This window comes from Equus przewalskii, chromosome 3 (assembly GCF_037783145.1).
Source record: "Equus przewalskii isolate Varuska chromosome 3, EquPr2, whole genome shotgun sequence".
Taxonomy (NCBI): Eukaryota; Metazoa; Chordata; class Mammalia; order Perissodactyla; family Equidae; genus Equus; species Equus przewalskii.
In genome coordinates, this window is record NC_091833.1 from 76724299 (window position 1) to 76750382 (window position 26084).

At 34.1% G+C, this 26084-nt stretch overlaps 1 protein-coding gene across 23 annotated transcripts in view; it reads right to left on the reverse strand.

Moving 5' to 3' along the window:
* EXOC1 (exocyst complex component 1) overlaps window positions 1–26084 on the reverse strand; it is a 54104-nt gene that overhangs the window by 16351 nt on the left and 11669 nt on the right. For 4 of the 23 annotated variants that reach the window (XM_070614843.1, XM_070614836.1, XM_070614844.1 and 1 more), the window contains exons 4-12: window positions 24401–24560; window positions 21503–21523; window positions 19796–19983; window positions 17459–17686; window positions 17122–17254; window positions 16369–16478; window positions 15537–15590; window positions 9104–9253; window positions 3495–3600 (exon numbers count right to left, since the gene is read on the reverse strand). In XM_070614843.1, coding sequence (XP_070470944.1) covers window positions 3495–3600; window positions 9104–9253; window positions 15537–15590; window positions 16369–16478; window positions 17122–17254; window positions 17459–17686; window positions 19796–19983; window positions 21503–21523; window positions 24401–24560 — 1150 coding nt within the window. Of the gene's footprint in view, window positions 1–2551; window positions 2576–3494; window positions 3601–9103; window positions 9254–15536; window positions 15591–16368; window positions 16479–17121; window positions 17255–17458; window positions 17687–19795; window positions 19984–21502; window positions 21524–24400; window positions 24561–26084 lie in introns of all 23 variants that reach the window. The other 19 variants (XM_070614848.1, XM_070614838.1, XM_070614849.1 and 16 more) reach the window with 7 other exon arrangements.

Genomic DNA, 26084 nt, shown 5'->3' on the forward strand with positions numbered 1-26084 from the left:
TTAAGAAACAAAAAAGACTCAGAGAGTTTTTCCTGTTACCTCCCCCTTAACTGCCTAAAACAATTCAGATAAATGAACTTGTCTCAGGAAGCAAGCTACTACCTTAGCATAACATGAACTAGATGGCAGACAGGGAGGAAGCTAGAGAAGCCTGTTTGCTGGGGTCCTCTCTGGGTCCTTCTGTTTCTGTGTGGCCAAACACTTGTTTTCCAAACATTCGCTTCTTTTCACCTACCTGTGAATTGCCTTTCTTCCCTGTGAAGTCCCTGACTCTTCCCAATCCCAACATCTTCTTTTGTCTTTAGCTGAGGATGCTATTTAAGGTGACGACTTCGGCCGTTTTGGTGAGTTATTCGATTTTCCTGGGTTTCTCCCACGTATATATGTTATTAAATTTTTATTTGTTTTTCTCCTGTTAATCTGTCTCATGTCAATCTAATTTTTAGACCAGCCAGAAGAACCCAGAAGGGAGACGAAAATTTCTTCCTCCCCTACAGTACTTACACAAACCTAGATGCTACAGCCTATTACACACTTAGGCTATATGGTACTAAACTAATGGGACCACCATTGTGTATGCCATCTGTCTTTGACTGAAACATATTATGCACTGCATGACTGTACTTTTCTTTCTTTTTTCAGTAGTGAATAAAGAATACATAGTTACTAGTAGTGCCTATCAATTATAATTTGGGGCTCATAAAAAGCCTATATTATTTATCAGCAACAAGCAACAAGATTCAGGTAAAGTTTTAAACATCTTATATAATCCCCACTAGACTATAAGCTTCATGAGGATAGAGTCTTTGCTCATTGGTGCATTCTCAGTACTTAGCAGTGCTTATTATATAAGAGGTAATTAATATTTATTGAATGAATCTTCCAGCCAGCACTGAATTCAGTCTTGTATTCAAGACTCCCTTTGGAATTAATAAGATTTCTTAGTTTAGTGGAGAAACGGAATAAAAAAATAATACCATTTTTAAAATTTTGGAACATTAAATACAAGGGAGGCAGTAATTGTATAAACGCATATGTTAGACTAAAATAATATATGTGTGTGTGTCATCTCAGCTGTAGAAAGAAACTGGTAATTTTTAAAATAATTACTAAATTTCCTTTGCCTGCCATTTCGTTAAGTACATTTGCAGAATACAAAGGGGAGAAAACCCACTAAAATATCCATCTTGGGGGGAAAATTCTATGCCTCTGAGGGTATCAAAGTAAACCTACTAATCAAAAAAGGCAATGACCTACATAAAGATCTTATCACAAATAAAAGATACTTTACTGGCATTTTAACATTATTTCGATTTATTTGCCTCAAGTCAAGAGTGGTTCAGAAAGAGAGTATTCCCTTAAATCTTTATGACTATACTGACTATCCAATTTCCTTTTGTAAAACACATTCAATCTGACTTTCTAGTCTCATTAGCATCTGTGACCTAGCATTTTTTCAGAGCAAGTAAAAGCAAAATAAATTTAAATTTTATTTATAATTACTTAATTTTGATTCATTGACAAGTTATCTTCCCCAAATTTCAGGTTTCTAGTTTAATTATAATTACTATTAAAAAATTGATTTAAACATAATTTGAATCATTGAAAAGATATCTTTTAAAGAATTTACCTTCTATCTTATTTAGAACTTCTTAAGTCATTTGTGTTTAACTTGAAATTTATTTTTAAATGCTGACTAACAAGTTAGATCTTCAAAGATGAACCAAACCATTTTTATCCTCTGAATTCTGTTTTTTAGTTTTTCTCCTCTTGTAGTAGTTGATGATATCAAAATAACTGAAACTAATTTTCTGGCGCCATCAACTGTCACAAATTACTCTCCTATTCCTTAATTATTTAATAGATACACAGAAGAGATGTAATTTTACCACTGTTTTAAAACTATAACAGTGCCTTCTAAACTTGTATTATGTTAATTTAAGAATATTTTTAACAAGATACTTTAAGAATTTCTCAAGGGGTAAGAAAAGAAAAAATTTAGGTTTCAGGTTAATGCAGTGATACCATTAACAAGATACTATTGTACTTGATTTAAACTATATTTTTATTATGTCATTTATCTCAATGTGAATCTTAGGCTTGATAAACTATTTTGATACCGGGATTAATGACCTGCTGAGGAGATATTTTTAGAAAGATTTCCCTTTTACCTCCAGTTTTCATATACTGGAGAAGAGTTCTCTCAAAATAAAATGGTTCACTCACAAGTGGTGACAAATATACTAAATGAAAACATTAAACATGGAACTGCATTAATAATATGCTGTTTACTAAAATAAAAGCATAACATATCCACAGTGAAACACTAACAAGGATATAAACACACTGCTGTTTAAGAACAATTAACCTTTAGGATGAGTTAGCATTTCTGTTTCCAAAAGCCTATTGTCCTAAGATTCTTGTCAGTATCTTTACCTAAATGTGACATACTTGTACACAGATTCAAGCCATTTCAAAAGTCTGGACTAGTATAATCAATATATTAGTGTTGTATTGAAAAAAACCAAACCAGTGAATTACTAATAATTACCTACTAAAGACAGTCTTCTCTGTCCTAAAGAAAAGAATGGAAAAATGTGCGATCAATTTCAATCCTGTTTCCCGATTACCCAAGCTGCTTAGGGCATAGGCTCCTTTCAACCAGCAAATGCTACACTCATTATTCTAAAGGGGAGCTATGCAGACACACTGAGGAGTACACACTGTAGCCATTTAAGGCCAGGTTTTGACTTGAATAGGCACAGAACTCCATCCAAAGGGAACTCCAGAGATGGGTACATGCAAGAGCAGAATGTGGCCTCGGCAAATCAGCTTCCTCGTGACTTGATACTTTCACTGGTTATCCTTTAAAATCATGTTTTGGTCCATTTAACATATTTAGAAGCAACAAAAAACACATTTCAAAAATATCTTTTTGGAAAAATAAGGTATAATCACAGGAGAAATTTTGCTGACATTTTTATAGCCCCTTGGCAGGGGAGAAAACACTTTTAAGCTTTCTTTTTGATTCAATATAGCCAGTGAGAAGTAAGAAGCCGGGAATCACTTTCATTTCCCTGCGGAGACCAACACTTAAGAGATCAGTGACTCGCCCCCAGCTGCTATAAAAGGTCTTTTAGGAAGTCAGAAACTCAACTCTCAACCCGTGTCTCTTGGTCTAATACTTTCTCTACCAGACTCCACTTCATTTTCTGGCCAACTGATTTTCCTTTGAATATATACTTTTAACCATAGGATGAATACACAATTGATGTCAGATGCACATACTGCAGAATTTTAATTAGTAAAAAACGTATTTACAGATATATTTGTTCTATGAAATACCTATAAATCAGACCAATGCATTAGACTTACTCTTTCATTACTTCTACTGTATCTTCTTCCACCTTGCTTAAAAAGTCTCAGAAATATTTGTCATAAATAAAACCATTTTTAATAGAATAGAAAACAATGAACTGAGTGCCTAAGCTTACCAAACTTCTTGCTTTCTTTAGTTGTGCCAGTCATCTTGATCTTTGCAACTTCAAAGAAATCTTTAATTTCTCTCTCATACAGTCGTGATAAATAATCCATGTAATTCTTAAAATAAAAGTAACACGTACTTCTTATTAATGAAACAAATACAGCAATTTCCACTTTTTAATCCCCCCAAATCCTTCATGCTTGTTTTAAATTTTGTGGTCTAAAGTTCTGATGCATTTCAGAGGCTATTTTCTGTCTTTAAAAAAAAAAATTGAACAGGTATCATAACATTAAATTTACAAAAATATGAAGTTAAACACAATCACATTTATATTTTCATTTTTACATATTATCTTTCACATATTTTAAATACAGTTGCAATCATATTGTATAGGATACTGAGTTGGAGCAATCACATGTTCCAATCTCATACTTTAATGACTACACAGTATTACGCTTTGTTGATGTACCACAATTTAGTAAACCGATCTCCTAACATAGACTACTTAAATGGTTTCAATATTTTACTATAATATGAATTGTTTCCTTGGAATAATTTTCGAAGGATGGAATTACAGGGCCAAAGAGTATGGGAAGTTTTGTGACTCTTTCTCCTTGCTGCCATGTTCCTTTAAAAATGATTATACCAATAGACAGTGTCAATGGCAACGAAGGAGTACATTTAGTTTCACTGTACCGTGTTGTCTTGGGACATTACAACCAAATATGTTATTTTCAATAAGAATTTAATTAGTATATTCTAGTTTTCATAATTAAATGATTTTTAAGAAACCAATTTAATTTATTCTAGCTCAAATGAAAACATGTATTATTTAGCATACAAACTCACTTTTCATTGTATCTGTTTATCATCACATAAAAATATATTATACCCTGAGGAAGGATTCTTCCAACAGTGAGAGGCCATATATTTTTCCAAGTCCTAAGTTAAATGCCATATACAGAGTTTGACTAAATTTAAATAAATCCAAAGCAGAAAAATTATACCTAGCTATTCTTTTAAATTTATCATGGAATCTAAGTTTCAACTTCCTTTATTACTTCAAGTTAATATATCCAGTTTTGGAACAGGTTTATTACCTTGCTTTAAATATCAGGTGCACCCTTCAAAAGGTATATATTATATAAATATTTGTAAATTGATTAATAGTTCATCACTGATTTTCTTAGATATTTTATAGACAGATCCTTAAAAAATACTATTTGAATGAAACATAATATGGATCCTACTTTTTTCAATTTGCAGGTCATGTACATTTCCCAGATAGTCTCCATAAGAAAAGATAGTCAAACGGGTAATTCTTGCCTGTCATCTTTGTATAACTTTAAAAGCAAATATAAATTAAAATATACCCTAAAATTAATTTCTATTTCATTGTGCTCTTACTTTTTCAATGTCTCATTTTTTTTCAAGTTTAAATTCTCATAAAAATATTGATCATTGCAAATCAGTAAATGATTGACAAATGGCAAATTAGTTTCACACAATTTGTAAAATCTTCATCAGTGGTTTCTACTCAAATCACTCAATACAACAGATGGCATTCCAATACCCAAATTGTTTAAAGTGCACATTACTACCCAAGGAATTTAAACAGTTTCAAAACAGCTATTTTGGTATCTAGAAAACAGCGACTTGAGCAGACTATTGAAAATCACCCCCTTTTCGAAAGCAAGTCAAATGACTGGATACCTTTTCTCCAGGTATTCAACAGAACTGTGGGAAAGGTCACAGGCAGGTGTGACTATCAGTTCATTCATTTACCAGATTCTGAAAGATGTCTCTCTCTGAACATGTGTTCCTTTTAGCACTTTGTATACAGCAACTAACTTGAAATTTAACTATCATAAGTTTAAATATTATCTCAGGCAGTCTTTTCAACTCTATTTTGTGCTGACTGTAGAGTCTTATGGAGATCTCCATGTTTTACGTTTTCTTTACACAAAAAGGTAATTCCACAAATGTATAACTGAGGTTAAGAGAAAATGCCTGAATAATCTTCAAGACTGACTGTCCATCTCAGAAGGTTATCAGGAGAGGAAAGCTCATTTGCCACCCAAGCACTGATGGATCATCTCTATTATTAATAGCCCTACGTGCATAACCCAGAGCCACAGATATGGGTGATAGTCCTGGGGAGGAGGGAATCTAGACAGCTGAGCTCATTACATGACCAAGGCACCTCTATTTTCCATAGGCTCTAATTATGTAGACCAAAAACCAGGGCTTTCCCTAGATTCAGCCATAAGAGCAGCTGGGGCATTGCCTAGCGTATCTTATCCCTAAAGAATTTGAAACACACTTTTCCTATTCCTGCCCAAAAAGTGTGAGATGTGTACACCCAATTGAGTGCAAACAGCATCTGGATTTAATTATTATTTCTTAGTAAAGAAACACTGGTTTGTTTGTTTCCTTCTTTTCTTCTTTCATTCCTTTCTTTCTTCTTCCTTTTTAATAAAATTCCTGCTTTTGACAACACTTCAGCAACCAAATCAGATTATGAGGTAAAAAGTACATAGTTTGTCAAAAGTTCAAACCACAGGATCAAGTAACATTCCTGGGAAATAAGTCAATTTCATTTTAAAAAGCTCATTAACATTGTCAATCAGAAATAGACTATGAACAGATAACGATTCATAAATCATTGCTATGTTGGCTATAGTCTTGTATCTTCACTTTAAATTACACTCATGAATACTGCATTATATAGAAAGATAGGGCAATCATACTCACTGAGAACACAATTAGGCAAAAAGCTTATTGATTACTTATTTGAATATTCACTAGGGGACAAAGCACTTGTTGGCACAAAACTCTTAAGGAGATATAATAATGTTTTAATTATTCAAAATATTAATCCTCCTAAAACTTCAAAAGGCAAAGAATTCCAGTAATGTACATATTTTTCCTTAAGATATCTCCAAATCAGAATTCTGTTGAATGAAAACAAAACAAAACAAAATATAACACAACAGTAGAGTTGCATTAACACTTAAAAGACTAATTCTGAGAACAAAAATAATCTTATCTAAAATAGCTAGCCAGATAAGACATATACAAACACCTTAGGATATTTACATTCCCTTTGAAAAGGATTTTTAAAATTGTAATTAAAAATATTGTTTATTTTACCACAGTTTATGTCCCCTTTCTTATGATCTTAGTTTAGAAGTAGAGGGAGCCAAATTTTACTTTAAATGGGCAAAGGCACTTTGAAGAGAAAAATACATGAAGACTGATACATGAGAATGTCCTACTGCCAAATACATTGCTATCAATGCATTGATAGAAAGGTATGGCCTGCCTTTTTCTTATCATCACACTGAACCTGAGACACTGGAGAGGAGTTGTAAGAATTATTTCAGTAAGCATAAAGATAAAAGCGGTCATGTATAAACATTAATTCCCTGATAGAGAACAGTCAACATTTACAAAACACTCTGAAAGAGAATATCACTTTCTGAATAAAATTAGGCAAAAACTAGGAAAAATTTTTGCTAGCAAAAAATAAGATGATTTTGCTATCTAGATTCTCTGTTAGGAAATTGTTGGTCTCACAGTGGAGAAGAAGAGCCTTTACATTAACAATCCCAATCTTCTCACGCTATAGAGACAAACACAGCACTCTTTCCAATTCAAGAAAATCTTTTAAGTCATATTGTCCACATAATTTAATTATTACTAATTATTAAAATAGCTTATGTATGACTTGGATTTTTTAAACTCCAAATTCATAAAAACTTATAAATTAAAGATTTTAAATATTTCTCAGGGTATTTCAGAATTTTAAGTAAACTACTCTTATATGTAATGTATAAACATAGCTACTTATATATTTGAGTTAGGAATCAATTCTTTAGTTCCCTAAGTGACAAGGTCAATTCCAATACGAAAGGTCACAGCATAAATGCCAGATAAGTACTGTACCCATGGCTTCCTGCTAAAATGACCATTTATTACATCAAAGTCAGATCATGTCATTCCACTGCTCAAAGCCCATCAAGACTCTTTCCCTCATCTCTCTCACCATAAAAGCCAAATCCTTACAATGATGCACAGTTCCTTCCAGATCTGCCCTGTCCCACCCCTCCTTACCTTTCCCAGCTGCCCCTCTAACGTTCTGTCCCTGGCTCGCTGTGCTCCAAGCACGCTGGCCCCTCACTGCTCCTCCAGCACAGCAGGCTTGCTCCTGCCTTAAGGGCACTTGCACCGTGCCGGGAAAGCTTTCCCCCAGCAACTCCCACTGCTCACCCCTGCTTACTTCTAAAATCTGTGCTCCAATATCGCCTTCTCTGACCATCCTATTTGAAACTGTAACCTTCCCCCAGTCCTGGAAGTCTCTGTTTTATTTTCTCCAGAGCCCTCAACCGCACTTTCTAACATATAACTGACTTTTTTGTCAGTCTTTCTCAGAATGTGCACTCTGAGAAGGCAAGTGTTTGCCCATTTGAGTGCTGTATCTCTAGTGCTTACAACAGTGTTAGTACAAAACAGGTGCTCAATCCATTTGCTGCATGAATATGTGAATGAATGACTCTCATCTTTCCCAACTGATGATATGCAGTCAGTGGTATATTCACCCCTGTTCTTCTCATCTCTGAGCCAAGCAAGTCTGGATCATCCTGTCTCTTCTGTCTTTGGAGTCTCCTTTTTGGTTTATATTCTCTATTCCTACCACTATCTTCCTGGTTGAAGATTTCATTTCAAACCTGAATTACTACATTAAGTTCTTAGTTAATTTCCCCCTTCTAGTCTTTTCCCATGTGTGAGGAATGCTGTTAGGTCTCACGGCTCATCTTTATCAACCTAATTTCTTACTGCTCCAGAACATGAAATTTCTGCTTCCGTCAGGCTTGCCTCCTCACTGCCCTGGGAAAAGCGCATATTTTCCCACCTTTATCTGTACCTCCTGCTCCTCACCCTGGAATGCTCTTCCTCTGATTTCTGGCTTATCTAATCCCACTCATCAGTTAAAACTCAATTCAAGTCCGCTATCTTCCATGAAGTTTCCCCCCATGGCTTCAAGACATAGATTTCCCTTCTCTAAACTGCTATACATTTAAACTAATTTCCAGTTTAGTTTAGTATTTAATTTTTTGCCGATTGTTTTAAGCATAATTGTCCTTCCCAGTCACACTCAAAGCTCTTTAGAAGTATACACTTGTGTGTTAGGGCCCGTATGCCTGGAATAGTGGAATGCTTGCTTAATAAAGAGGCACTTTGCACTTGCTTAACACAACAGATTACAGATTCTTAGGGGGGAAATGCCTCATTCACATCTTCATACTCCCTAGTTTCTATATTGTACACAAAGAAACTTAGGAAATAATTATAGCATTTAACCAAATTGAATGATGCTTCAGGCTACAATATGGCCTAATACTATATTAAACTGAAGTACAAAATTTAGCTCTTCTTTATCCAAGTAAATAAAATAAGTGTTCCCCCTGGTTAATGGGCACTCAGAAATTCAATTATTTTCTGCTTTGCTAAGAATGCACTACAGTATTTCAAATGTCACTTGGGGAACTGAATTCATGACCTCTTGATTCTAAAAGATTATGCTCTATACTCAGTGAGTAATTGTTAAAGTCGTACCTTTGTTAGTCCCTCATATTTCCCATAATCTGTACTCTTCAGCCACTCCATCAGCTTGGCATATCGGAGCAAGTCTCTATGAAATGGATGATGATTGGGTAAAGTCAGTTCAACGGAGTGCTGAGCAAGAGTTGAACTCTGATCATGACCCTGGAGTGAGCAAATAAATAAATAAATAAATATCACTGACAGTATAAAGAAACATTGTTGTAATTGAAAATTCTGAACAATCACCAAATTGGCCAAGCAAAACCAAGAGAACAAAGAAAAATAAAAACCAAGTACTTACTTGTCTTCTTTTCTCATCCTGTGTATATCAACTGAACACCATCACCATAAAATAATCATAAACACGCCAGAATGGCACTCTGATAAATCAATACTCATTTCATCTTCTAAAGGAGAATGAATGTTTTAATCAAGCTTGTCTCTCCCATACCATATCATTTTACAATTTAGTAAGCAAATAAACTTCTTGATACAAACTGTATTAAGAAATACACCAAACAGGGAAGTCATTCAAAACAAATTATCTACATCTATGGTATTTTCATTAGAGTCTATAATATTTAAAACAACAGATAAAAATATATAGGATATAAAATTTTAGAACTAGGAAGGACTATGAATACTATATCCTAGGTTTTCCAAGATAACCTCTAATAATAATGTAATTTTAATTTTTCCATATTTGTTAACTAAATAACTATATGATTTTATTTTCAAACCTTGACAAGACTTTTATATAAGAAAATTAACAGATTATCAAACAGCCTTAGACAGATGATGTATCCTGACTTCTGTTTTGAAAATATAGACCTGGTAGATCATCTAATCCAATAACCTTATTTCCTAGAAGAAGAAATCAAAACTCAAAGGGTTAAGTGATTTGCTCAGGTCACACAGGATGAAAGCTAGAATTGAAATCTTAATCACATGAGTCCCACTTCTGTTTTCTTTTAAAAACATGTCAAACAAAATCATTTTAACCAGACTTAGAAATTGTAACTGCCTACTAGTTACTGCTATCTAAAAAATAAACAAAAATAAAAATCTTCCCAAGCCTTTTTTGAACCAATCTAGCTCTCCTCCTCTGGTATTTGGTCAACACTTGTCATGGAACTCAAAGCCAGAGACTAAGAGATGGGGAGTTGATTAAAGGAATAGAATCCCCTTGAAAATGTAAGTTCCCAAGAATAGGAAAGGGCAAAAAAAAAAAAAAAAAAAAAGATTCATTTGAAGTCATTCTGACTCAATCTGATTTGCCTAGATGGTCAGAAGTTATTTGTTAGCATGTTGTGAAAACTCTATTAAAATGACACAGACTGTTGGAGTTATGGAGTCGGTTAACTCATTTCCTGGTAAAGTTAACTAAAGGTAATTAAATGTGTATTATACTAGTTGATATACATTAGCTTATAAACATCTTGAATTTAAAGAATTTAAATTTTTGTAATTTAAAAGAGATTTCTTTCTTCTATCTAATTTATATGCTTTACTATATACACAAACTAAGAATTTAGTGGTTATGGATTTTTTAAACAATTTCTTTTAAACACAAAGTATTCAGAAAGAAAAATTCCTGGCCTAGGGATAAAGAGTTCTCTAGTAATTGAGAAGTACCTATGGAGTAAGAAAGATGCAAGTATAAGGCACACCAAATACTAAAACCATTATTATCTGAATCCCTTCTTTGTTAAAGTTTTCAAGTCAGTCTATTGGAAAATTTTCTTCTTGTAAAAGTATATCCCTAATTTAAAATGGAAACAAAAAGAAAAATAAGAACCCATTATATAGAAATTACATATAAAAATACGTAGAACAATATACTTCTAAGATTAACCTTACTGATACCTACTTAGGTTAACTTGGGAAATGACGAAAGCAGAAAAGTATCAGAAAACTAGACTGGCCAATTCAAAATAACAAGAACCAGAGGCAACAGAAATTTACAGCTATCATAGTCATTATATACAAGGTATATTATGTATATAGGTCCACAATCCCTTTCTACAATTCTAAAATCCAAAAGGTCTGAAAACTCAGTTTAAGTTTGGGGCCAAAACTATTTTGATGGCAAAACTTGACCTAGACTGACATGAGGCTATTTGTAGTGTTTAGAGTGACTATTCACATTTTTTGCTATAGAAACATTCTGTGCTTGATTACAGGGCCCTGCTCCAGACCCTGCAGAAGTGGTTACATAATATACAGTATATGCATTACATTACTTCTCTAAATCTGAAAAATTCTAAAAACACAGCTGACCCCAAAAGTTTTGGATATGGGAGCATCTGTGTGAATGCTCTTTTTTAGATGGCTGATTGAATATAAAACAATCACATCTCCCAACAGAATCAGCGAGGACTAAGGGTCACAGTGTTGAAAAATGGAACTATTCGGTATATTTGGAATGCCTGGGCACCTACGTGCTTTCTATGAAGTAAAGACTAACAATAAATATGAACAAAATTAGTAATATTAAGTAAAACACACAGGTATTACCACTGGACTATGCTCTATCTTATTATAGTTGCCAAACGTTAATACGAACGTTACATACAGGAATGTCTTCTAATGGTTACATCAGAAGGATGATCAGGATTCCATTAAATTGCAGGTATTAGATACTAATCATAGATAGACATTACAGTTGCCTTAATTAGTTATAATGATTAAAGGGGAAGAATATTTGACAGACTTGTTACAGCTTATAAATGATTTTCAAATATTCTGTCTTCATTGATAACGATGTTAGATATCTTTTCATTATCCAAGACAATCTTCCTCATTCATTTTTCTCAGTGATTCAAGACTCAAAATTATCATTTATGTTTTTCTACCACTGTTTTTACTCAGGTCATTATATGTTATCTTATTTAATTTAGTGCCATGAAAGCGCTTCAATTAAAACCCTCTCTTCTCCTAAAAATTGAAGAATTAATTATTAACATTTGTAGAAGATTTTACAGTTTTTAAAGTTTACAATACCCTCAAACCATTACCATTAAGACAGAGTAAATGTTACTAATCTTAACAAAAAGATTTAATTTTAGAGAAAATGGTTCCAAAATAATTACAGAAAATAGAAAATTTTAATATTTAAATTGATTCAATCAATAATATAGGTAACTATTACATCTAGAACTCTAATGTGGAAAGAATTTTATTCTTTATATTTTTTAATTGACCATTTAAAGTTTCTTAGTATAAATAATCATAAGTTAGTAATGATAACACAATTTATTGAATGCCTACTACCATGCTAGGTACTTTATATCTATACAAATTCTAATCTTCACAGTAACCTTGAAAAGTATTTTCCCCCTCATTTGCAAAAATAGCAAAATTCTATTATTAACATAATTTAAAAATAGTATGTTAGGGGTCGGCCTCGTGGCCGAGTGGTTAAGTCCGCGTGCTCTGCTTCGGCGGCCTAGGGCTTCACTGGTTTGGATCTGGGCGTGCACCTAGCACTGCTCATCAAGCCATGCTGAGGCGGTGTCCCACATGCCACAACTAGAAGGATCCACAACTAGAATATACAACTGTATTTGTATATTGTTGTATTTGGGCTTTGGGGAGAAAAACGAAAAAAATAAAAGCTTAAAAAAAATGTTGAAGATATAATAACACATTAACGTTCATAACAACCCTATGAGGTACATATTTTTATTACTCCCTTATTTAGATAAGGCAACTAAGGTGGCACAGAGAGGTTAATTAACTTGCCCAAGGTCACCCAGCCAGAAGGTAGCAGAGTCAGGATTTCGAATCCAGGAAGTTTGGTTCAGCATGCACTCTTAACCACTGTGCTGTACTGATTGTCTAACAGAAATGACACATTCACGTCAAACACTGAGTACATTTTCAGGATTTGGCAACTCTTTTTTTCTATGTTATGGCATGTTTATTTTTGTTTTCTTAGAGAAAAAAGAAAATCTGAGCAAAGTTCCCTCAAACATCACAAAAACTGATCTTAAATAATCATAATTCTTTCTAAACTTTTAACCACAGATATCAACCTATGTTTAGAAACTTGTGACGTGCTTAAGGAAAGAATTTTTGTGAAATGAACTGAATATTGGTGGTCTATTACACAGGTTTTGTTTTACTACGTAACATTTCTATAAATATATGTTGAAACAAAAATTTCCAAACTTATTCATATAGCAAAAAACCCCCACAACTTCAGTTTTTTCCTGGTTGTACTTTTAGTTCAGCCCATAATCAGTCTCAGCATGTTGCTAAGGGCAGAGCACAGCAGCATGAGGTCTCCGGAGAACCAAATGGGGGAAAAAGGGTATAGAAAAGTTATCTTTTCAAGACAAATCTTTCAGAAGACAACCAAAAGAATTTTTTAAAGGACATATTCATTATGCAAATATTTCCTCAATTTCATTAGCCTTAATTAGACTGCCTCTTTTCAATATCAGAATCCTAATTAGTGTAACTGGCCTGATTCTCCCAACTGAATACCATTCTAGATACATGAATCCTTAAAAAATAAAAATTATAGCTAAGAGTCTGCAATTTCAGTGGAAGCTGAGTGTGTAAGAAGCTCTAAAAGAGCCAAAAGAATCTAGTCAATTCTTAAAAATACTGCTCACATATTGTATTAAAGTAAGAAGTGAATATTAAATAAAAATGCATTTCAAGTTTTAAAATATAGCTATGCAGAAGTATTAACAAGAAGCTTGTGTCCTAGACAGCACGCTCTGGGTCAGTGATTCCAAATGCAAAGATGTTTTTACTGGCCTACAGCAACAAGAAGTAAAGTGATGAAATTTAACTTATTTAAAGGAAATTTAAATTATTAAATTTAAAAGTCTGAAATTACGTTCTTCCTTTTCTTTTAATGCCAAAATGTCATTTTAAAAACAAAAGGATAGTAAAAGTAGACGGCAGTATTTCTTTTTTAAGGCTTTTATGTGGTAAAAAAAAAAAAACAACTGGTGAGTTGGACAGTCTCCAAATTTTATTTCTTTTAATTTTATTGACGTGTGAGTTTTAAAAAGACTGGGAATTGATGCTCTTAAATTACTGTTACAGTGTGATGAAGAGAATATTTCCACTGGATTCTTCTGTACAGTAGTTATGAATGTTACAATATCTATACATCGGTTGTAAACTGCATTGCACGGAGCCTGTTCAAGACTTGTCCTATCTGTGATGCCATATCTGACTACTTAAGTCTTCAGTAAACTCACTTTTGATTAAACCTCCTTAGCACTTATACATATGTATACTATGTATACATAGTCATATAATTAGCAATTTAATATATTCTGTTTTAGAGCTTCAGGTCTATTAGTCTGAACGCCTCACTACAAGCATCTTGAGGGTGGGAGCCATTTCTTTTTACATACGGATGACAGTGAGTACATAACAGTCACACAATGAAAATTTGGTGATCGACAAAGACATGTACCGTAATATGGTAATCAAATTTTCCCAGGTATTTTGTCCCACAGCCAGAAATAGAAATACCCACGTTTTCCAACTCTTTTGCTAGGTGACCTGATGCACTGAATTCAACACACAGAAAATCCATAGAAGGTGCACATCCTCCTCTACCTTCTTCAGCACATCCCATGTTGTTGTAACATTCTGGTTTTTAACATGCATCACTCACATGTAACAATACGTATTAGATTTTCAGAACTTGGAAGCATTCATTTTAAACCAAGCCATTAGTTTACAAGACAAAGAAGCAAAATCACAAATAAATGCACGTGACAACAAACAATTAAGAGTGCAGAAGGGACTATTGTTTACTGACTGCTATTTTCAATAGCATCTACAAATGTGGATAACATCACTGTCAGCAGTGTCATTTTTAAAAACTAAGCAATTGTGTAGAAATAGATATTATTGAAATAATACTGTAAGAAAAATGTGAATTAGTATTTCCTATGTGACTTCTGGGTTTACTTTTTTCTTGGCACTTTCCAAGTCAAGTGAAATGTTAAGAGAGTCTTCCCCAGCGCCCCGCTCGCATGCTTAGTTAGGTGCTCTTCCTTTACACTCCTATGGCATCGCTATCCTAAACCGTACCCTTCCTGAGTATATGTGTCTATGTCCCTTCCCTAGGCTGTGAGCTACTGGAGGGCAGGCTCAGCCTCTCATCTATCCCAGTAAATGTCTGGTCTGCATCTGAATCACCTGGTAAATGACTTCTAAATAAATGAAGGAGTGAGTGAGTGTGTGAATGAAAAAATAAAAGGAAGAAAGGCAAGCAGAATGAGATTAAATGCCTTTTTGGCCAAAATAAACTTTTTGCTATGAGACGTTAAAAAATTGCTACAAATATGGTTAACAGGTAGCTTAAATCAGTAAGTTATAATCTACGAAGATTCTGCTGCTGTTTAGTAAACTTTATAGAAAAAAAAAAAAGAATCAGAGAAGCTTGAGCCAAATTTGATGTACTCACAGGCACCGAAAGAAAGTAGGACCTGTTATAGAGTTGAAGGAGGGCCTGAGTAAACTAATCGGAAATAAAATACAGTCAATACAACTGTTTTAGAATTCTGCAAAGTGAAAACAAAATAAGAATCCAATGTTTCAGACAGCATTTCTTGATGAACAAAATTTCCCTCAATTTTTTTTGCCCCATAATCCTAATTAAAAGAAGAGATTTAAAAATATAAGAAAGCTAATTTATTACACCAGATATTAAAATGCCTTCTTTTCAAATCCCTGTAAGTCACTCAATATTATTAATATTAATTTTATTGCCACAACCTTAATTATAACATCCTTTTCCATATAAAAATACAGACAAAGGGTTTATTTAAGATTAAATCAACTGGAATTTACAATTGAACTATAGTCATTTTTCTCATCTAAGTACACACAGCCAGGGAGACATTTGAAACACTAAACCAAGTCCTGGTTCTCACCTCAAAATGTTGAAAAACAAAACAGGCCAAATAGTAAACATTTAACAAGTTTGGACTTATTTTTATAAATAACGTCTAAATGGTATATGCAATAAGTAAGCTTAATCATTTGATGATGTGTAGAATCAGAGGGTTTCAGCTGAAAGGAACGAGACTGTCTACCTAAGGAGGTAGTTGAGGCTCCAAATACATCTGTGAGCAAATAGGCACATATTTAAAAATCTTAAAATCAAATAAATGTGTCAAGGAATATACTGTGACCCCAATTAAACACATTAAAATGTTTTGTGGGAATTTAAGTTTAAGGTAATATATAGAAAAACCTTCAGGAACATGCCAGTTTTAATAATGAAACAAAATTACCTGTTGAACAAAAACATTGTTGAGGTGATTGGCCAGTCTCCGGGCAAACTGCTCTCGCAGCTCACTGAAATGCTGCTGCTGCTCTTTCACGGCCAGAAGCATGTCATGGCCTGAAATCACAACATTTCTTGACTGATGTAACGGGTAAAGAGATTTCCCCAATTTTAATGAATACATTTATAACAGTATCCATATTTTAGTTTTGAAGAAGCCAAAGTTTTATTGGCTTATTTGTTATCTTTGTAAAAGAAAGGTAAGCAAGAGAAAAAAACAGCATAGCACAGCAGATCTCAAAGTGTGGTCCTGCCTCAGCATCATCTGGGAACTGTGAGAAATGTGGATTCCCGGACCTCAGCCCAGACCTACTGCATCTGGGGGTGGGGCTTGGCAATATGTGTTTTAACAAGTCCTCTAGGTGATTCTGATACAAATTTGTTTTGCACCTACCGGCCTAGGAAAACCTCATGCTCTCTGGTCTAACCCAAGCATCTACTTTGTGCTAGATTCTGTGGCTGGTACTAAAGAAAAATCATGGTATTAACAGAGTCATTGATGGCCAATCAGACGGAAGTGAAATGGAAAAGTTCTTAGTGCCAAGAGAAACACGTTTGGAAATAAGTGAAACTTCTCAGAGTAGCTAATACTATAACTCTAAACCACTTGTCCCATGTATTTCTTGTAAAAAGCTTTATTCCAAGTTATAGGCTTAGTCTCAGATTCTTGGTCGGATGTTATCACTTCCAGGGAACATACCTGGGCGAAGAGCTACATTCATGCACTGCAGAAGGGCATCAGCGGCATTGGTGCAGGCTTCGATGCCTCTGGAAGAAGCAAGATCTCCCTCCTGAAGGGCCTTTATATGACCTTTGGCCAAGTCCATGTGGTTCTGGAATATACGTAAACATCCAATTTGCATATGTACTTGTGGGAAATTTACAGGTAAGATGCTACTCAATCCTATCACTAGGCCTTTGGAATTATTTTTAATCTTGCTCTCACAAAGGAATTAGAAAATATTTACAAATGGCTTTTATTGATTATTCTTAGATTTTTTTGTTTTTTGTTGTTGGTAATTTATAATCACACTCACCACAAGGAACTCTATCTCAGACAGGAGCTTTACGTTATTAGTGTTACTAAGATGAATCAGGTGGTTGCTTTCAGAGATCTGATCCATTTGTTCTTTTACACTCTGGAGCATTTCCTCATAACTGCTCAGTTTCAATTCAATCTGATCCACCTCCTTTAGAGCCTCATCAAGCAACTTCATCAGGATGTTCACTTGCTTTTCAGAGGCCATGATTGACTGGATGTTGGCCTACAAAGTTAAAAACAAAAATAACACTTCATATTATTTACATGTGCAAAAGAAGTATAAAGGTGAAATACTGCTAAATCTCTTTGACAGCAGAGTAACAAAGATTGACATACATTGACACATCTACTTTAGTTTATCACTTTATGTTTACATTCCACCTTTTACAGAGTATTTCAAGAAGATACTTTGTCTCTCTATCAAGGTTAGGGACCATCCTCTGTATTTTATACTTTCACAGACTGCACAAGTAAGGTTCTGCCCTACAAAGTATCATCAGTAATGGTAATTCCCATTTCCGTAAATTGAGGGGCATTAGACTATGTCACCTCTAACATTTCTTCAAACTCTACCAGCTATGGGAATTTTTTATACTTCTTAGCATTTTTTGTGTGTGTGTGAAGAAGATTTGCTCTGAATTAACATCTGTTGCCAATCTTCCTCTTTTTTTGCTTGAGGAAGATCAGCCCTGAGCTAACATCTGTGCCAATCTTCCTTTATTTTGTATGTGGGATGCCTCCACAGCATGATTGATGAGAGGAGTAGGTCCAGCGCCCGGGATATGCACCTATGAACCCAGGTAGCTGAAGTGGAGCATGTGGAACTTTAACCACTGGGCCATGGTGTCGGCCCCTATACTTCTTAACATTTCTGTAAAATGCTAAATAGAAGCATAAACACCTATGTAATACCTTAGCCTAAAGGGCGGCAGTGGTATAACAGTCTTCGAAGGATACGTGGAACTTATTTACTGTAGTACAATTTGTATTAATAGGATGTAGACGAGCACATGACCATAAGACAGCTCCTTCCACTGTCTTCTTTCCTTTCTTTCATTTGCAACTATGCTTTTTTCCAGGCAAAGCAGTAACAAACCACCACCCCTTTACCCCTGTTTTCTAAATAATTATCAGTGATTCTGAATTCCCTGAAATATGGAAGCTTCTGGATCGAAAATTAAACTGCAAAACAATATGACGACTTGGAACATATATGCAATATTGATTAAAAAAGAAAATATAAACCACTAAGCCACATTAAGAAGGCAGGTAACATGGTAGGAGGAAAAAACTTGAACAAAGAAGGAGAAGAATATCATTGTACAGCTGATGCTATAATTTCACACGTATTGTTTTATATGTTATTCATAATAACACAACTGTAAGTGCAGCCCAACTGTACGAGTGAGCAGGGCTCAGATCCACTGAGTCCATCTCTTAAGCGCAGACCTGGGGCTTGAACCTGTCTGGGACAATTTCCACTTTACCGTCTTGAAGTCTCTTCTAAGCTCTCCTTCCAGTGAGTTTCGTAAACTCGTAAGCTTGGACTATTCATGTAATCCCTGGGCTTGAGTTCAATCTCATAACTTCGGTACCTTTCATGTATAAGATACCAAAATTCTTTAAGCCTTTAAAATATTCCTTATTCTCTGAGGATTTTTCTTAAATGCTTACCCTATCTAAACAAAACAAAAAAACCCAAATATTCCTGTTTTAGATTTTTCTCATGTAAGTGGTGTTACTTTCAGTTATTTCTTTTAATTCTTTACTTTCTAAAGATGTGCATTTAGATTACAGACTCAGAAACTGTGCTTACAAATTAAAAAGATCTATTTCAAAACAGTTTAGCAGAGGAATAAAACATCTTTTTCCCTGGCTCTCCTGTTTTTACCACAATATTCTGCTCCCTTTGGGTAAATGACTCACTTATTTCAATTTAATTTCTCTATTTCTGATTCATATATATATTTTTTCAAATCACAAAAATGGTATTCTTTTGCATTGAACTATTCTGAGGTGTTTCAGAGGCTGGCAGGAAATAACGCCCAAGTTGGTTTCTGGTTGGCTATTTTTACTTCCACCACTTCATATCAGGAATCTCCCCACATCCAGAACCTCCGACAACTGCCTTCACTGGTCTGACTAACGGGAATGCTTCTGTCTTCTGAACAAGAATGGCGAAAGACTGATGGCATCCGGTAATGTGCTTATAAGGAAAGACAGCAATAATCACACTATGAAGGCTTAAGCGCTGAGGCAGTTAAATTTGAACATCACCAGTCTTCTCAATCTACTACACATCATTCATTTATGGATTACAAGAGAGTCTTACCCCATCCAGCACTTGCAGCTCTCTGGACAACCTTTCTGCAAAGGCCTCAGCATTAGAGATTGCACACTCACAGCCTTCCATCATTATTTCAATATCTTGCTCTTCTCGTGCGTTTAACTCTTGGTATTCGTCTACTGCTTCTTCATCACCGCCTGTCACACTCTGATTTTCTCCGCTTGGAACAGATTCTTAAAGATGGTAAAAAAAATAAAGTAGTAAAAAAGTAGGAAGGACAATAACACGATACTTATAGGTAAGGTCAGTTATAAGCACAGGTCACACTTAGTGGCTGAAAAATAGGAAAGAATGATCCAAAATATATGAAAAAAACCCCTTTATTTTTATAAAGAACTGCATGTGTTAATACAATGTTTATTATAACACATAAAAAGCATGCAGTCTAATTTGCTGACTTGTGTTACAAGAAGCTTTACACAATTTCCCCAAACATAACTAAGCTAAAAAACAAATATAAAAACAGAAACAAGACACATAGAAACAAGCCTAAGCTTTTTTTTCCTACCTGAGGTGGTGGTTGCTCTAACAAAACAATGATTATGAATTCAGGACACAGAGAAACAATTTGCTTTCCTTTTTTTTCCCCTGGTAACATTCTTCTTCTATTACTTTTGTTGTTTTTGTCTTTGCTATGTTCTTTTTCCCAAATAACTTTTAATTGAAATGAAAAATGCATTTAAAATTCACAATCTATTTTGGGCACTGAAAATATTAACTGAATTTTCTATTTGTTTTAAAACAATTTCACATGCATTGATAAAAATTTCTCAAGATCAGCTATAGAAGCTTTCTCAGTAACTCTATAGTAAGAAGAGCAACAACAGGGCTGTTTGAAATTACAAAAATTTAAGTGGTCTTTATGCTTCATAACAAAGGACCAAGAGGTCAAATCTGAGGTGCTTTCTGGATAAATGTTTGAGTCCAGTTTTTTGAGAGAATACATTTAGCATGTGGGATTTTATAGAAAGCTTGAAATTAGGAGAGGCAAAATGAAAAAAATAATTTTTACCCCCTAAATAAACCTCTAAGTAAAGTTACTGATTTTCTTAAGGGGACGTGATTTAAGTCACAAACTCTGGATGCTTTAAATATTCACTATTGTGTATGAAAATGAACATTCACCTTCAGTATGACCTGACATACGTTAATTTGTCCTAGAACAAAAAATAGCTATTTCAAAGTAACAAATGATTTACTCTTTCAGAATGATAATTTGGAAGATTTAGAAAATGTCCCAGAGAAAAAAGGAGGGGAGTAAAACTTTTGGTACAGGCAATTACAGATTATAGTACATAGATATAAGCTCTTTAGAGAAGAATCATCTCCTTGTCCTTTGAATCAGTCCATTACCTCATTGTGGAAATGTTAAACTGCCATGTGTGACAGCTTATTAGCCACCAGGGGGCAGGGACTGCCCAAATCATTCTGTACTGCTCCTTACACAAGCAGATATTTAAAATAAACAAATATTTTAAATGATCATAAGTGCTTCAGAAGAATTTTCTATCACATGAAACAGTCCTTTGGAAGCCTATAATAAATACTATCATTAACTTTATTACTATATGGATTTTGTAGAAATGAATTTGTCTCTATACACAATTTCATAAAATATGCAACCAACAGTATATAACAATGGCAAGTAATAAAAATATAAGGAATAGAATAAGAAGAAAAGGTGTTACGCACCTTCTGTAACTTTAGGCAGTTCTGGAGAGTAAAAAGGTATGAAAAAAGCAGAGGAAAGTAAGCAAAGAATATTAGCTGGGTAGAAAAGTATACAGGTTTAAAATTTTTAAATACTACCCATATTTTATTTGAACTTCATGCTAAATTAAGGTTTAAAAGACAACGTCAAAGTCAACCACAAAGTGGAAAAATCCAGAGAAGCTAAGTTTCCAGGGTTCATTTTTCTTATTCTTTTTCTGACAGTGACTAAAAATACTTCTATCTTTTTGTTTTCTCTGAATCTTTTAAGAAACAGCACTGACTAGTCCTTGGAGGAGAAAACTGGGAAACAGATCACTTCCTGGGGATTATTTTTAGGTCACTTGTGACTCATGCATTTAGTCTAGTTATTTTCACTCAAGGCCCCAAAGCTTTACCCAGACACTCCCTCACGATGGATTAGTCATAAAACACTGTTAGAAAGGACAAGATTGAAACAATTTAAAAAAACACACGAGATATCAGTTCAAGCTGGCTTTTAAGGATTCAAATCAAAGACTTTTTCACCTGGTTACAAGAATGAAAAAAAAAAAGGCCCAAAACTCCATCTACTTCAACTGCTAACAAAGTCCTCTTTCAAAAACCTTAAAAACCTTCTGCTGAGAAGCCCCAATTATTAGCATGAATGTTCAACTGCCACCAATAAAAACGACTAAAGTTGCACGGCTAGCACTCACAGGAACAGTCATTTATGTGGATGATTATTTATCTCTTAAAAGTAGATGGTGATAATTTCTTATTTGTTTTCTAACATCACCCAAAGATTAGAGACATTTATTATTTTTTTTAATGGGAGTTAACTGCTATGATTTCAAAGTCTATTAAAACATTAAAATAAGTTTGTAGACATTAATAAAGCTGTTCTCTGAATTCTATTAAACCAAAGCAACAGTTATTGATTTATAGAAAGTGATTTGCAAAATGAGATCCTTAAGGATCTTCTCAGTATTCTTAAAATCAATCTCAATTAGGGCTAAAGTTTATAAACTTGAAAATGTCTACAGTTTTGGTTTAGGTCCTGAAAAATTAAATGCTCTTTTTTTAAAGCTAGACACTTCATTCTAAAAGATAGCAATATTATTCTTATTGATTTTGGTAATATTTCTTAATGAAGTAGATCCAGGTAGGGTATGTATTTTCTCATATTGTTGATTTAATTAAATATATTTGTTTAAAATACATCTCAGGCAACAAATAACTTCTGGAAATATATAATATTTGAAAACAGAACAGCATTTACTCATCAGAATGTTCAACTCTGAAACGGTAAAAAAAAAAACAGCCACTCAAAACAAATTAAACAACTTTTCAAGGCATGAAGAAGTACCATCAATTTATTAAAGGTCATTCTGTCAACATCCTCAATCGCCAAGACACTGGGGTCTAATGTTGGTGAGATGACAGCCCTGAGGGCTTCTACACCAGGCCAGGCTCACTGGTGAGAGGAGCCAGGACCTGAGAGATGTGACTTGCCTCTGCCAGTTCTAAGCACCAAACCTGAAACCAGTAACAGGTTCACTAATTAGTAAGTGCTGAGAAAGAATACTGTATTTAAGGAAAGATCCAGAGCCAAACAGAAAAGGAGTAAGTAAAACAAAATAGAGAAAAGACAGAGGCAAGTGACTAAGTAAACGAGTAATTTGAAACATCTGGAACTGACGTTTTTGTAGGTCAAAATGGTTGAACATTGCCAATTTCACATGTTTCAACCTGACAGAACCTTCTATTTTTACACGCTAATATACAACTTAGGAGAAATCTAAGTTTTCTTTCTAATATACAATTTAGGACAAATTTAAGTTTTTTTCTTAATAAAGAGGAGCAACAACTCTGTTCACCTGCATACTAGCTGTTTTTTCAATTACTTTCTTTGAGATAAAGAATACAACACAAATCATATCCACAAGGCATACAGAACCATTTTCTTACAATGTTTATGTCCTTCTGAAAGAAATTTTAAAAGAATAAAATCTCATTTTATGTTTTTAATAATTAACAGTAGACTTTCTGTCTTATAATCCAAAATAATCCACGGTAACATTCCTGAAGATATACTGATCAAAAATATCCGATTTAATTTCATGTCTAAGGATTTCATCCTGGTAATAGCTAATATTTATTGACTACTTACTATATATCTGGCATTGTTCTTATCATGATATACTAAGTCATTTAATCCTCACAACAATCCTACAGGGTGGATACTATTATTACCTCTATTTCTGAGATAAGGAAAACTGAAACACAGAAGGAACCCAAGGTCATGCAGCCAGTAAGTGACAAAGCCAGGATGTGAACTGAGGCAGTCCGACTCCAGAGTTGTGTTCTTAACCACTATACACTCTACAAAAAAATACAGCTACACGGATATTCACCTCAGAGTGGCTTAAAATAAGCAAAGATTGGAAAATTAAAAATAAATGATTAGTTAAATAAATTATAGTATATCCATACAATGGAATACTATGGTGCCATTAAAAATAATGTTGTGGTAAGTATTTAATAATAACAGAAAATGTTCATGATACCTTGTATCAAAAAGTACATTAGGAAACAGAATGTAAACTTCTTTATTTAAAAAAAGTATTTAAATATGCATAGGAAAAAGACTAGAAGAATATTTAACAAAATGTTAACAGTAGATATTTCTGAGGATTAAGGTTATAAGTGATTTTTATTTAATTTAATGTATCAATTTTCTATAGCAAACAAGCATCACTCCTGCAGTAAGAAAAATTATTTTTAAATTCCTTTACAATATAAGGTAATTCAGTGTTCCAACTACTTTGAATAATGTCAAATTGTATAGTCACTTATAGATACACTTGATTTTAGGTATACATTTTTATTTAACTTTACCTTCCAAAAGCTGTGAGCTAACATTGACAAAATCAATTTTCTTCCGGAGATATCGCTGATTCAATTTCCAAATGCATGAAATAAATGCATTCTTTTCAGCAGTGCTGCTGGCAACCCATTTATAGATTTTTTCAAAATGTAAATCAAATTCAGGATTTTCCTGAAATAAAAATATAAAAAAGATATTGTTTTTGATCATATCCTTTTTCATTACTGTAAAATCTATATTTGAATAAAACAAAAAGAAGTTGAGGGGTTGGCCCCGTGGCTGAGTGGTTAAGTTCACGAACTCCGCTTGGCGGGCCCAGGGTTTCACTGGTTCCGATCCTGGACGCGGACATGGCACCGCTCATCAGGCCATGCTGAGGTGGCATCCCACATGCCACAAGTAGAAGGACTCACAACTAAAATATATAACTATGAACTGGGGGGATTTGGGGAAAAAAAGTAGGAAAAAAAAAAAAGACTGGCAACAGTTGTTAGCTCAGGTGCCAATCTTTAAAAAAAACAAAAATAACTTGAAGCTGTTCTTGAAAAAAGAACACCATTAAAAATTAGCTAAGTGACTTGCAGAGAATGGTTCAGAGAATTCAATTTATAGCAAAAACTTTACTTAGCTCCCAAAAGAAGTTGAATAAAAAACATAGTATTTTGGTAATTTCCTCTCTATGCCCCTTAAGTCTATGAGTGGAGGTATAGGATGTCTACTTAATGGCTTTGTGTCTCAGCTTCCTAGTTTGTAAGATGACAATAGTGTCTAGTTTCGATGTGCACCTAATTTTTCCTTCTTTCTTCTTCTTTTTTTGCTTGAGGAAGATTAGCCCTGAGCTAATAACTGTGTCAATCCTCCTCTATTTTTTTGTATGTGGCTGGCGAGTGGAGTAGGGCCGGAACCCAGGCCACTGAAGCAATGCGTGGGGAACTTTAATCACTCAGGCATGGGGCCGGGTCCTAATGTTTCTTTTTAAATTGCCTATGGGGTTTTGAGTTACACATTTTCTCTGATAATGTACTATTCATAACTGTGATTTGACACTAATGCCTTGATAAAGAACATACCTTTCAATTATAACATATGAGAAAAAATACAATCTACGTCCTGGTGTGCTTTTCAAGAACAAATGAGGTGAAAAGCAGGGATTCCTGTTTTCAACTCTGAAAATATAGAATGATTAAAAGCGTCTCAAAAGTCAAAAATGCTGGTAGGTCTCAAAGTTCTTTCACATGAAAAAGAAGCTCAACCGACATGAGTGAATTCCACTAGCCTCTCTATGTGGCACTGAAGCCATATTACAGCAATAATTTCATGCCAGGCCAAGATGTCTCCCTCAAACGTGGAACTACTTGACTACTAGACAAAAAATGAAAACATATGGATGTACACTTTTCTTCACATCGGAGAAGTTTTAAAAATAGGCTCAAATGTTCTTAATGTTCTACAGAAGGCTAATAATATATTCAATTAATTTAAAGTGTTATTTAGGGGGTTACAAAATGTAAATGAAGACGTTAAAGGCAAGGGAAGTTGTCTCAGACTCTTCTTATGAAGACTTGGGATAATTTAGGATCAGGACTTGACCTGCGGTACAATCATATTACAGTAGCAGACAGCTACTAATTAGTTTAATTTATAGCTCAATAAGCAATAAGACTTGAAGATCAAAAGATTAAAAACCTGCGTTTA